Source organism: Balaenoptera physalus (assembly GCF_965194825.1).
Source record: "Balaenoptera physalus genome assembly, chromosome: 1".
Taxonomy (NCBI): Eukaryota; Metazoa; Chordata; class Mammalia; order Artiodactyla; family Balaenopteridae; genus Balaenoptera; species Balaenoptera physalus.
This window is the reverse complement of record NC_138882.1, coordinates 171,083,272-171,098,417: the sequence shown is the minus strand read 5'-3', so window position 1 is coordinate 171,098,417 and position 15,146 is coordinate 171,083,272. Positions and strand designations below refer to the sequence as shown.

General features: G+C 41.0%; 1 protein-coding gene across 10 annotated transcripts in view; it reads right to left on the bottom strand.

The window, feature by feature from the left end:
- The window catches only part of SPOCD1 (SPOC domain containing 1), a 51,941-nt gene that overhangs the window by 14,869 nt on the left and 21,926 nt on the right, over positions 1-15,146 (bottom strand). For 5 of the 10 annotated variants that reach the window (XM_082411167.1, XM_082411166.1, XM_082411168.1 and 2 more), the window contains one exon: positions 13,398-14,600. The exons of 2 other annotated variants lie outside the window; for them this stretch is intronic. In XM_082411167.1, coding sequence (XP_082267293.1) covers positions 13,398-14,561 — 1,164 coding nt within the window. In that variant the 5' untranslated portion in view covers positions 14,562-14,600. Of the gene's footprint in view, positions 1-13,397; positions 15,145-15,146 lie in introns of those variants that run through there. 3 more of the 10 variants (XM_082411169.1, XM_082411170.1, XM_082411164.1) reach the window with 3 other exon arrangements.

Below are 15,146 nucleotides of genomic sequence, written 5' to 3'. Positions count from 1 at the left end.
GGGGAAGGATAAATTAGGAGTTTGGGATTTACATATACCCACTACTATATATAAAATAGATAAACAATAAGTACCTACTGGGTAACTCAGGGAACTATATTCAATATCTTGTAATAACCTATAATGGAAAATAATCTGAAAAAGAACAGATTCAGTGAACTGAATCACTTTGCTGTACACCTGAAATACTGTAAATTATACTTCAATTTTAAAAATGGTTTAAAATAAAAAATAAAGATATCACAGAGAAAACCAAGAGAGTTATTGTTTTTCTTGATAATTTTATTTTTCTCAATAAACAAAATGTTAAAGGATGAACTTGAGGCAGAAGGAAGGAAAAATGATCCCAGATATAAAAGCTGAGATGTAGAGAGGAATTCTGAGCAAAGAAAATGATAACTATGTTGTTAAATCTAAACGAACACTGATAATATGAAACTATAATATTTGTGTAATTTGTGGGATTAAAAAAATAACTTAGGACCAACTTTCTAGATAACAACAGCACATAAATTGGGAAGGTGCATGCTTGGAACTAAAGCATTCCCAGATCATCATATTACTTCAGAGGAAGATAAAGACAGTAACTTCCTTTATACTTTGATAGGTACAAAATAAGACAGTAGGAATAGAGTCAAATAAATCAGTAACTACAACAAATGTAAATGGACAAATATTTCAGATTAATGCAAAAATTATCAGAACTTTAAAAAAAGAAAATCCAATTATAAGACACTTATAAAACCTATTTCTGAAACACAACAATGCAAAAAGGTTAAGAGAAAAAAATGGAGTAATATGTGAGTGGACAAATACTAACCAAAATAAAGTTTTGTAGCTACACTAGTCTCAGACAAAACAGACTTTAAGGCAAAAAATAATTAGAGTCAAAGACCTCATTACATAATGATTAGCAGTTTCACCAGAAAGCTAACAACTCTAAATGTATAAGCGTCTAATAACATAATCTCAAAAAACATAAAGTAAAAATTGACAAAGCTATGAGGAAAAAGACAAAACCACCACTATAGCATGAAATTTTAATGTATTTCTCTAACTATTGCTAAATCTAGCTGACAAAATAATCAGTAAGGATAAAAAAAATTGAATGAAAACAATGAAGAAGCTTAATCTGTGTACATATATAGAACACTTAATATACACATTCTTTTCAAGTATACATGTAACATACATGAAAATTAAGCACAACCTGAGCCATAAAGCAAATCTCAACAAATTTCAAAAGACTAGTATTTTTTAGACCAATGCTGACCAATTAATTACAAATGTAAGCCATAGGTGTATCTTTAAGTTTTCTAGTAGCCACATTAAGAAAAGGTAAAAAGAAACAAGTGAAATTCATTTTATATTTTACTTACCTCAAAATATCCAAATATTATCATTTTAACATGTAATCAATAAAAAACATTATTAATGAAATTTTAATTTCTTTTTTTCAGTGACTAAGTCACTGAAATCCAGTATGTATTTTACACTTACAGTACATCTCAATTTGGACTGGCCAGCTTTCTTTTTTTTTGGCCACGCCACGCAGCATGTGGGATCTTAGTTCCCAGGGATTGAACCCACGCCCCCTGCATTAGAAGCACAGCGTCTTAACCACTGGACCACTAGGGAAGTCCCCTGGCCAACTTTCAAGTACTCAGTAGACACAAGTGGCTAGTGGCTACCACATCAGACGACTCAGATAAAGATCACTTTCTCAGACCACAATATGATTAAGTTAAAAAGCAATAACAAAAAGAAAAACATAGAGAAAGAGAGAGAGAAAGAAAGTAAAGAAAGAAACTCATATGAATGGAAATTAAGAAATACACTTCTAAATAACACATAAGCCAGGGACTTCTCTGGTGATCCAGTGGTAAAGGGTCCACCTTCCAATGCAGGGGACGTGGGTTTGATCCTTGGTCGGGGAACTAAGATCCCACAGCCGAGGGGCAACTAAGCCCACGTGCCACAACTACTGAGCTTGCGCACCTCAACTAGGGAGAAGCCCATGTGCCACAAGGAAAGATCCTGCATGCCTCAACGAAGATCCCATGTGCCGAAACTAAGACCCGATGCAGCCAAAAAATGAATTAAATAAATATATATAAAATAAATAAATAACACATAGGCCAAAGAAAAAATTGTAATAAAAGTTATGAAATACTGAGAATTGAATGATAATAAGAAAGACATATATTAGAGTGTGTGGATGGAGCTAACATCATCATTAGAGGTTCCTTTATAACTTTAAATGACTATTAGAAAGGAAAAAGATAGAAAATTAATGAACTAAGCATCGTTCTTAAAATATTATAAAAATAAGAGAATAAATGGAAAGAACGATGATACTGAAAACAAACATATAATGGAGAGGATCAACAAAACCAAAAATCAGGTCTTTGAAAAGACTATAGAAACAAACAATTCTCTGCCAAGATTAAGGAAAAGAGGGAAGGGACAACAAGACAATATTTAGAATGAGTAATCATGAGTGCACAGATATTAAAAAGATAAGAGGCTATTGTGCAATACTTTATGCCAACATGCAAGTAGATCTGAAAACTCAGATTAAATGGATACATTTCTAGAAAAATGTAACTTACCAAAATTGACTCAAGGAAAAAATTTTTTTAAACTGAATAAACCTATAAGCATAGAATTAATTGAATCAGTAGGGAAGGAATCATCTTCCCTAAAGAAAACACCAGTCCAGACTTCTTTTTTTAAACCAGTGATGCTACCGAAATGTTCAAAGAACAAATAATTCCAACTTTATACAAATTACTGCAGCAAATGGAAAAAGGGAAAACACTCTACAATTCATTCTATGAGGCTGCAAAACCGAATACTAAAACCTCACAAGGACACTATAAGAATAAATCATTTCAGGCCAGTTAACTCATCAATAGAAATACAAAATTTCCAAACCAAATATTATCAACATGAATTCAGAAAACATAAAAAAGATATAACATGATCAATTTTGGGTTTATTCCAGAAATGCAAGATTGACTTAACATTTAAAAAACCCAACTCATTAAATTAATATTAGTAAGAGAATAAAAGTCATATTATATCAAAAATGCAGAAAATACACTTCTTAAAATGTACTGTCCATTCAGAATAACAAGGAAATCAGGAATAGAAGGGAGCTTCCTTAACTTGATAAAGTATCTATATAAAAACACAGCAAACATCACACTCATGCTGAAATGATGACCACATTCCCTTTGAAATCCAGAACAAGACAAAGTTCCCTGTTGTTACCCTATTACTACTTCTATTCAATATTATACTAAAGGTCTTAGCTAGCACAGTAAGGAAAGGGGGTGGGGGAGATGTAAGAATTGGAAAGGAAATAACAAAACTCTCATTATTTGCAGGTTATATGACTATCTACATAGAAAACAAAAAAAAATCCTAATAGGTAAATTATATAAATTAATAAAAGATTTCTGCAAAATCAATTGCATGTTATACGCCATCAATAGTTAGAAACCGCAATTTTTAAAAGTTACCATTTTATAATACATAAAAACATAAAGAAATAAAATCAGACATTATGTGCTTTCTGATGGAAAGACCACACCACCACCTAAAAAGTAGTCGGCCCCAAAACTTTGAATCCAAATCTAATTAAAGCTCCAGGTTTAACCACAAGTTCACAGAAAATACAGAAGACAGAGGAACAGGTTTCACTATACCACAGCAATGCAATAAGCTACGGGACAAACCTAGTTTCTTCAAAAATTACTGCAAGAGACCTACTAGAGAATGGACTTGAGGATATGGGGAGGGGGTGGGGTGAGATGTGACAGGGTAAGAGAGTGTCATGGACATATATACACTACCAAATGTAAAATAGATAGCTAGTGGGAAGCAGCCACATAGCACAGGGAGATCAGCTTGGTGCTTTGTGACCACCTAGAGGGGTGGGATGGGGAGGGTGGGAGGGAGGGAGATGCAAGAGGGAAGAGATATGGGAACATATTGTATGTGTATAACTGATTCAAAAAAAAAAAAAATTACTGCAAGAAAAACAAGATTGGAAACAGACCTATACGTTAAAAGAGGCTTACAAGCATATCAACCAACTGCAATATGTAGATTTTACTTAGATCCTGACTTTAAAAAGACAAAGTATAAAAATAAATTATCATCTTTATGAAACTATTGGAAATTTGGATATTAAACAAATATTTGATACTGAGGAATTATGGTCAACCTTTAGAGAAAATAATGCGTGGTTGCTAGAGTTGGGTGATGAGTACAAGAGATTTCATTCCAGGGGCCGGTCATTTTTTTCTGTAAAGAGCCAGAGAGAAAATATTTTAGGCTTGCTGGCTATACGGTCTCCATTGCAATCACTCAACTCTGCCACTGTGGTAGGAAATCAGCCATGGACAATATGTTAACAAATAGTTGTGCCTGTGCTCCGATAAAACTGTATTTACTAAGCCAGCTGAGGTGACCAAAGCGTGGGTGATAACTTGCCAACCCCTGCTTAAAATTCAATCTACTTTTACATATATTTGAAATTTTCCATAACAAAAAGTTATACATAGATATAGTATTTAGGAATAAATCTGAAAAAGATATGCAAGACTTTTATGGAGAATGTATAAAACTTTATTGAAAAACAATAAAGATGATCAAAATAAATGGAGGAATATACTATGTTCATGGATTGGAAGACTCAATATTGTAAAAATGTTAGTTCTGCACAGGTTTTTTCAAGTGTGGAAATTGACAAGCTGATTGTAATATTTATGTGAAGGAGAAAAAAAAAGTTAAGAGTAAAGATCCTCCTGAAAATAACAAAATTGGGAGACTTTTCTTGCTATATATCAAGAATTATTAATAATTATTATAATTAATATAAAATATATGCATAAGGAAAGAAATTTTAAACAAGATGAGCATAGGGAGAACAAAACCAATCCCACATATATGGAGACTTGACTTATGACAGGGCTGGCATTGCATATAACTGGAGAAGGACAGAATTTTCAGTAAATGGTGTTGAAACAATTGGGTATCCATATAAAAAAGTGATATACTCCATATCACTCACAAAAATCAATTCCAGGCAGATTATAGACCTAAGTGTGAAAGGAAACACAACACTACATAGAAGAACATCTTCATGACCTTGAGATAGGGAAGAAATTCCTTAAAAAGATTATACATATTAGGGTACATTAAAATTAAGAATTTCTCCAGCAATTCTACCTCTTTTTAATTCCAATTCAATTCAACTTCCACTTCTGGGTAGACACAAAAGAACTGAAAGCAGGGACTTGAATATTTGTATACCAATGTTCATAGCAGCATTATTTACAATGGCTAAAAGGTTGGAAATAACCTAAATGTCCATCAACAGTTGAATGGATAAACAATATGTGGTAAAGGCATACAATGGAATGTTATGCATCCTTAAAAAGGAATGAAATTCTGATGCATGCTACAACATGGACCTTGGAGACATTATGCTAAGTGAAATAAGTCAGTCACAAAAGGACAAATATTGTACAATTTCAATTATGTGAGGTACCAAGAATAGTGAAATTCATAGAAACAGAAAGTAGAATAGTGGTTATCAAAGGCTGGGGGAAGGGGAGAATGGGGAATTATTGCTTAATGGGTACAGAATTTCAATTTGGGAAGATGAAAAAGTTCTGGAGATGGATGGTGGTGATGACTGCACAACAATGTGAATGTACTTAATGCCACTGAACTGTACACTTAAACATGGTTTAAAAGGTATATTTTGTGATGTATATTTTACCACAATAAAACAATTTTTAATAATTAAGAATTTCTACCCATCAACAGACACCATAAGGAAAGCAAAATATGAACCACAATTTGGGAGAATATATTTGCAAAACATATAACTGACAAAGGAAGAGTATCTAGAATACATAAAGAACTCCTACAGATCAGTAAGGAAAAGTTAAAACCAAAAAAATTGTTTTGGCAAGACTTGACTTAACCAGAAATGACCAGAATGCATGCAAAGATTCTTCTTAGTAATAGGGAAATGAAAATTAAAACAACATTGAGACGCCATAGCATATCCCTATTTTGGCAAAAATTGAAGTCTGATAATATCAAGTGTTGGTAAAGATGTGGAGCTACTGGAATTTTGCACTGCTGGTGGGAGTACAAACTATTTTCAACCATTTTAGAAAACATCTGGCACTGTTTAAGTAAAGTTGAATATGTGTATACCCTATAACCCAGCAATTCCACTCCCAGGAATATTCCACGGAGCCACTCTTGCCCATATGTACCAAGAAACATACAAAACTGTTCATCATAGCACCACCATATGTAATAGCAAAAAACTGCAAACAACCCAAATGTCCACGTGGAGTCAAGGAATAAATAAATTGTGGTATATTCGTGCAATAGGATACTTACTGCCAATACCTAGGATATGTGTGATCTTGGGAAAGTTACTTAACCTCTCTGTGCCTCAGTTTTCTCATCAGTAAAATGGGGATAATACAAGTATCAACCTCATAGTGTTAATGCAAGGATCATTATCATTATTCAAGACTCTTAGAACAGTGCCTGGAACTCAGCAAGCTCTCTCTATAAACTCTGATGTTGTTAAGATTCCTTGGCTCCTGCCCCTGAGAAAGTCCCTCCCGATACCTGACCAGACTTCAGTCTCTCCATTTCCCTTTAAGCAATGTTGTCCTCGCTGATCTTTCCCACCTTCCTCCTCCCCTCTTGACCTTACCCCACCTACTACTCTGCTCCTGCAATGCTCCAAGCTGCTTCCTGTCTCTGTACTTTTGCATGTGCTCTGTGCTCTTCCTAGTATGCCCTTCCTACCTTCTCTGCCTGCTGCACACCCACTACCTTTGCCCAGATGCAGCTCCCACAGCCCCCTCCTGTGCCCTACCCTACCTCCAAGGCCTCCCACCCACCCCTCCCTAGGGAAGACTCAATTGCTCTCTGGGTATCCAGAATCTGCTAGGTGTCAATCTGAATCTCAACTCTGGTTACTTGTTTGTCTCCCCACACTGGACTTTGAGATCCTGGAAGAACACCCCGTGTTTGCTGAACAAATAAAGCCCCATAAAAATCTAAATCCCTTAGCCAGGCCTTTAGCATCCTGGCTCAGTGCACAGAGTGGAATTGAACAGGCACTTACTTACTGTGTGACCTTGAGTGAGTCACTTAGCTTCTCGGAATCCCAGTTTTCTTAATCAGCAAAACAAGGGTATTAACACTGACTTTTCATGCTTTTGTGAGGATTAAACATGAGATGATGACCTACGTGAAGCTCCTGGTATACAGTAAGCACTTAAAGAGCTATTCTTAGGCTGTCCATCTGCTGGAGACACGCTCCTCCCTCACACAACTCCTGATGCTTCGTAGCTGCAGACGGGGTACCTGAGTGTGGGAGCCTAGGTGGGGCCGGAGGAGCTGTGTGCCTCCCGAGCTGTGACAGGCAGAACAGGGGACACTGCCAGAGCTGCCCTCCCCATGTCCCCTGCTATCCCATCCACTGAGTGGCTCCAGACCTAACTGACCACCGTGGGGATCAAATAGAGAAGAAAATGGCGCTTCAACCAACTTCCCCACCCCCCTCTAAGAGTCTCTATCTCAAACCAAAAGAACACAACACAGCCAGCCTCTCATACCAGATTCCCAGCAGTTCTGGGGCCCAGCTGATACCCACATTTCATAGAGGAGGCAACTAAGATTCAGAGAAGAGACATCTCTCGTCTAAAGTCACTCCGTTGTAAGAAGCAAAGCCTGACCTTGAACCTGTCTATCTGCCCCTGACACGAGCCAAGCTGCCTCCAGGAGAAGGTGCCAGGGCCCTCAAAGGGGATGCAGACCAGCTGGGCACTATGCCCACGCTTGCCCACGCCCCACTCAGCCCTGTCCTCAACCACCTGCCCGTCCCTGTCACAGCCCAGCCTCAATTCTTCTCCTGCAGCTGGCACCAGTTGCCATGGCAACGGGTTGTTTGGGAAGCTGTGGGATGATGGGCTGTGCCGCAGAGTCAAGGATGGGGCCTGGAGGAGAGAGCAGATGTGGGCTGCTTCCAGTCAAGGTGGGCAGGAACCTGGCTCCACCACCAAGCTCAAACACCCCCTCAAAACACTGCAGACCCAGGAATTCCAATTCCGGGCATCTGGCCCAAATAAATAATCTGAAATGGGGAGAAGCCAGATGCACAGCGGTGTTCACCCCGGCAGTCCTTAAAGCAGGACAAAATTGTATACATCAATAACAGGTAACATTTTTTAGTTTTTTCTTATACCAGGCACTATGCTAAATACTGAACACACATATGTGTCATGTCATTTGCTCCTCACACCGCCCTATGAGGTAAGTACTTTTAATACCCCCATTTTGCAGATGAGGAAATTATACTCAGAAAGGTGAGGCCGCTTGCCTAGGTCACATTCAGAGAGGGGCAAAGCCAGGACTGAATGCCTGTCTGCCAGCCTCTGAGCTTTGTGCTCTTAACTTACATGACAGTGGTCGGAAATGAGAAGAGGAAGGCCCAGCCCATCCTCTGGTCCTGGCAGTGCCTGTAGACAGCTATGATGCAGGGTTCAGGGAAAGCACAGACTTGGCAAAATTGTATGTACCAACTGGGAAACACCTTCAAATACTAAAGCACTTGAAAATTAAAGTATAAGTCCCAGAACAATGAGGCACGGCATGAGCCTACTTATATATAAAAAGGTGCCTTCAATATACAGATGTTCAATATACAGATGTTCATATATGTACAGAAGTTATAAAAAGGAGACTGGAAGGATGCTAAGCATTAACAGCAGACAAAGGGCAATTGGGCCAGGAGGCATTAAAAGGGATTTCCTCACTCTGTGTTAACAAATTCATTGTAAAACAATTTTTATTAATACCTAAAAAATCAAGTTATAAATTGTGACATGGGGCTTCCCTGGTGGCGCAGTAGTTAAGAATCTGCCTGCCAATGCAAGGGACATGGGTTCGAGCCCTGGCCCGGGAAGATCCCACATGCTGTGGAGCAACTAAGCCTGTGCACCACAACTACTGAGCCCACGTGCCACAACTACTGAAGCCCGCACGCCTAGAGCCCGTGCTCCACAACAAGAGAAGCCACGAAAATGAGAAGCCTGTGCACCACAATGAAGAGTAGCCCCTGCTCACTGCAACTAGAGAAAGCCCACGCACAGCAACGAAGACCCAACACAGCCAAAAATAAAAACAAATAAATTAATTAATTTTAAAAAATTAAAAAAGAAATTGTGACATGCATGATCCCCTTTCTAGGCAAAGAAAAGATATATATGCATAGGAAAAAGATGGAAGAAAGGAGATATATCAAAATGTCAACAGGATAGAAAGCCCAGAGATAAACCCACGCACATATGGTCACCTTATTTTTGATAAAGGAGGCAAGAATATACAATGGAGAAAAGACAGCCTCTTCAATAAGTGGTGCTGGGAAAACTGGACAGCTACACGTAAAAGAATGAAATTAGAATACTCCCTAACACCATACACAAAAATAAACTCAAAATGGATTAAAGACCTCAATATAAGGCCAGACACTATAAAACTCTTAGAGGAAAACATAAGCAGAACACTCTATGACATAAATCACAGTAAGATCCTTTTTGACCCAACTCCTAGAGAAATGGAGATAAAAACAAAAATAAACAAATGGGACCTAATGAAACTTAAAAGCTTTTGCACAGCAAAGGAAAACATAAACAAGACGAAAAGACAATCCTCAGAATGGGAGAAAATATTTGCAAATGAAGCAACTGACAAAGGATTAATCTCAAAATTTACAAGCAGCTCATGCAGCTCAATATCAAAAAAACAAACAACCCAATCCAAAAATGGGCAGAAGACCTAAATAGACATTTCTCCAAAGAAGAAATACAGATTGCCAATAAACACATGAAAAGATGCTCAACATCACTAATCATTAAAGAAATGCAAATCAAAACTACAATGAGATATCACCTCACACCAGTCAGAATGGCCATCATCAAAAAATCTACAAACAATAAATGCTGGAGAGGGTGTGGAGAAAAGGGAACCCTCTTGCACTGTTGGTGGGAATGTAAATTGATACAGCCACTATGGAAAACAGTATGGAGGTTCCTTTAAAAACTAAAAATAGAACTACCATACCACCCAGCAATCCCACTACTGGGTATATACCCTGAGAAAACCATAAGTCAAAAAGAGTCATGTACCACAATGTTCACTGCAGCTCTATTTACAATAGCCAAGACATGGAAGCAACCTAAGTGTCCATCGACAGATGAATGGATAAAGAAGATGTGGCACATACATACAATGGAATATTACTGAGCCATAAAAAGAAACGAAATTGAGTTATTTGTAGTGAGGTGGATGGACCTCGAGGCTGTCATACAGAGTGAAGTAAGTCAGAAAGAGAAAAACAAATACCGTATGCTAACATATATATGGAATCTAAAAAAAAAAAAAAAAAAAGGTTCTGAAGAACCTAGGGGCAGGACAGGAATAAAGAAGCAGACATAGAGAATGGACTTGAGGACACGAGGAGGGGGAAGGGTAAGCTGCGACAAAGTGAGAGAGTGGCATGAACATATATACACTACCAAATGTAAAATAGATAGCTAGTGGGAAGCAGCTGCATAGCACAGGGAGATCAGCTCCGTGCTTTGTGACCACCTAGAGGGGTGGGATAGGGAGGGTGGGAGGGAGACGCAAGAAGGAGGGGATATGGGGATGCATGTATATGTATAGCTGATTCACTGTTATAAAGCAGAAACTAACACACCACTGTAAAGCAATTATACTCCCATAAAGATGTTAAAAAAAAAGAATATTAACTGTATCTTATAACTTAACATATACTAGGTTCTAACAGAATTTTGACGTTATTAATAAAACTTGTTGCAATTACAAAAAAAATGTCAACGGGAGATAGCTGTGAATGTTGGCATTATGGGGATTTTTATTTCTTCCTTATTTTATACGAAAAACACATATTCGTTTTTTTATTAAAAATTAATGTTTTTGAGTGATGTTTGCAAAGACAATGTAATAGCACTTCTAATGTAATTATAGTACCAAATAGCGGTCAATCACACAGGCAGCTCATTGGTTCCTATCCCAGTACTACTAATTTGCTGTTTGGTCTTGACAGAGTCACTTTACCTGGCTGAGCCTCAGTGCCCACAACATTAAAATGGGTATACATCATTAGCATCTACCTCGTATGGTTGTTAGGAAGATGGAAGATAAAGAGCTCGGGAATATACCCAGCTCATGGTAGGCAGGCCAGCTGCTATTACTGCTGTGATGCTAGCAGGGAATGTGCACAAGCAAGCAGTCCAGCAAGCTCTCCAGACAGACTGCCTGGGTCTGCATCCTTGCTCTGTCATTTACCAGCTGTGGGACCTTGGGCCTGTAACCTTACCTCTCTGGGCTTCAGGTGAAGACTAAACCAAAAGCACTTAGCACATAATACATATTCAATCAATGTGATAAAAATTTAACTATGTGACTACTATATATAAAATAGATAACCAACAAGGACCTACTGTATAGCACAGGGAACTAACTATACTCAATATTTTGTAATAACCTATAAGGGGAAAGAATCTGAAAAACAATATATATATACATATATATGTATATATATATATCACTGAATTGTTATGCTGTACACTTGAAACTAACATGATATTGTAAATCAAATACTTAAATAAAAAAAATTCAACTATGTGAGAAATATACATCAAACACAGGTAATGCCATCTTCTGCCTTTGGTGTACAAACATGTTAGCTATGATTATTAATAAAATGACAAATATTACTATCAGTAAAAGAACAATGGAAAGGGAAGCAGTGAATACAGGGAACACAGCCAGGCACTGCCTCCCTTGCTGTGTGAGCTTAGAGAAGTCTGATAACTTCTCTGAGCCTCAGTTTCCCCATCTGGAAATACAGGGCTAATGCCTGTCTCATAAGGCTATTATAACACTCAAGGAAAAGCAAATTTAACATAAATGGATTTACCTTGTGCCTTATGCTAGGCACGTTAGTTTACACCATCATCTCATTTAACCCTCAAAACCAGGGGTCCTCATCCCCCGGCCACGGAGGGGAACTGGTCTGTGGCCTGTTAGGAACCAGGCTGAACAGCAGAAGGTGAACTGCGGCTGAGTGAGCGAAGCTTCATCTGTATTTACAGCCGCTCCCCATTGCTCCTGTCTCTGTACTTTTGCATGTGCTCTGCGCTCTTCCTAGTATGCCCTTCCTACCTCCTCTGCCTGCTGCATATATATGCTCGCATTACTGCCTGAGCTCCGCCTCCTGTCAGATCAGCGGTGGCATTAGATTCTCATAGGAGCGTGAGCCCTACTGTGAACTGCACATGCGAGGGATCTAGGTTGCACACTCCTTATGAGAATCTAATGCCTGATTATCTGAGGTGGAGCTGAGGCGGTGATCCTAGCACTGGGGAGCGGCTACAAACACAGATTATCATTAGCAGAGAGGTTTGACTGCACAGAGACCATAATAAATCAATTTCTTGCAGACTCATATCAAAACCCTATTAGTGAGTGGCAAGTGAAAACAAGCTAAGGGCTCCCACTGATTCTGCATTATGGTGAGTTGTATAATTATTTCATTATATATTACAATGTAATAATAATAGAAATGAAGTGCACAATAAATGTAATGCACTTGAATTATCCCAAAACCATCCCCTGACCCTGGTCCGTGGAAAAATTGTCTTCCACGTAACTGGTCCCTGGTGCCAGAAAGGTTAGGGACTGCTGCTCAAAACAACCCCATTGGGGCTTCCCTGGTGGCACAGTGGTTAAGAATCCGCCTGCCAATGCAGGGGACACGGGTTCCAGCCCTGGTCTGGGAAGATCCCACATGCCACGGAGCAACTAAGCCCGTGAGCCACAACTACTGAGCCCCCGTGCTGCAACTAATGAAGCCCACACGTCTAGAGCCCATGCTCCGCAACAAGAGAAGCCACCGCAATGAGAAGCCCACTCACCTCAACAAAGAGTAGCCCCCGCACGCAGGTAGAGAAAGCCTGTGCGGAGCAACAAAGACCCAACACAGCCAAAAAATAATAATAATAATAAAGTAAAATAAATTTTAAAAAATAAAGTATAGGATGTGGATGTGTGTAGGTTATATGCAAATATTATGAAAAAAAAAACAACCCCATTAAATTGGAATTAGTATTCCCTTTTTACAGATGAGGAAACAGGTTAAAAAATATTCCAGGGTCACTCAACAAGGAAGTGGGCAGAGATAAGATTTCAATCCAGGACTCACTGACTCCAAAAGATAATGATGCCCTACCTATCTCAACCTCTCAGACTCAACCTACCAGTTTGGGGCAGCCTCCTGGGCTGGATTCCTCTGCCTGGTCCTGGTTGGAGTCGTCCGGGCATCTGTCAGTGCCCTGGTCCTGGGCATGGGGCACCGGGCCCCTGCTCAACTGTTTAGTACACTTGGATCTTCTCCGCCCCATGGATGGGCCTGAGCTAGCCTTGCTGGCTACAGGCTGCAGGGCAGCAGCGAGTCCCTGTCCTGGCATCTCCCCAGACACTGGCTGAGCATTGACCTCCAACTCCTCCTGGTTGTGTGAGGTGGCAGGGCCATCACCACCGCCAGGCCCCACGATGTGCCTGGCTTCTTTCTGCTCTGTGGAAGCCTTTCCGGACACTGCCAGGCACAGTACAGGGCTCTGTGGAGAATCCCGGGCAGCTGGCTGAAGGGACTCGCCTCCACTGGACAGTGGGGACCTGACAGGGTCACAGGGGCTGCCTGGCTGGGTCCCGCCCTCTGCAGTGAGCAAATATTCAAACTTCTCAATCCCTGAGGCATAGCTCATCCAACTTCCACCTGGATCTCCAGGCCCACACCCAGTGTCCTTGCAAGAGAGAGGACTGCAAGGGCCTCCCAAGGACTCCAAGTCAGCACCTTGGGGGGAGTCTCCCACAGACTGGGGCTTGTCCCCACCAGGGCTCTGACCACGCCACAAGAAGCCATCAGCCCCCTCCTCCTCCTCTGAGGGGGCCTCAGACCTCCTGCTTTTCTTTCTTGTTCCCACGGACGCACTACAAAGATACCTGGGCCAGCTTCCAGCTAAGATGTCGTGCATTGTAACCTGGAGCCTCTTGGAGGCCTGAGCCCTTCCGTGGGCAGGCACTGTGGGCGGCTGGATGTGGAGCCTGGGGCCGGGCACCGAATCCTGGCTCTCTCCCATAGCTTGCAGCCCCAGGACCACCAGGTGGGCCTCGGCCTCCAGGCTAGTCCCAGGAGCACCCGCTACCTGGGAGCTGGCATCTTGATGAGCCTCTTCCCTGAGGACCCTCTTCCTGCTGCCCACCCAAACTGGGGCCCCAGAGCTCTCTCCTGGCAGGTCTGGTGCCAGGCCTACCACGGAGCTGGTTTCTTCCATATCCTCCTGGAAAGGCCCACAGCTGTTGTGGAGACTGAGAACGGGGTCCTCTGTGCTGGAGCCCTCTGCAGCTGCCTCCTGAGACATGTCTGCCCACCGACAGGGGCCCACAGCAGAAGGCAGGCCCTGTGAGGAGACAGAAAGGGACTTCGTCACGGAGCGTCTGACCCGCCAGCCCACTCAGGACACCAGGCCAGTGGGAACCTGGGAGGCAGCCGCCCTTACAGGTGGCACCTCCAGGGCACCCAGGTACCACTGATGTAAGCACCCCAGGTGAGGGAGGGGAGGCCTGTCTCCAAGCAGGGTTGAGCTACGGCCACCTTTAAGGTCTTCCCCTCTCTGAGAGTTCACACTTTTGCTTAAATGGGCCATAATAACAGCAGTTATCATTTATTAATTAGTTACTTCTGTGCATTATTTCATTTCATGCTGGCAGCCACAGGTGAGGAGACTGAAATTCAGTGACTTGCGCAAGGACACGCGCAGATAAGAAGTGGAAGAGCCGGGATTCTCTCCCCAACAGAAAGCCCAGCCCTAAACCACTGTGAACCAAACAGACACTAACGAAGTTAATTCCCATCACCCTGACCGCCCTCGCCTCACATCGGGCCGGGTCTGACAGACACTCCAATCAGGTTCCCAGGCCTGACCCGGCAGTCCCCCACCGGCCCA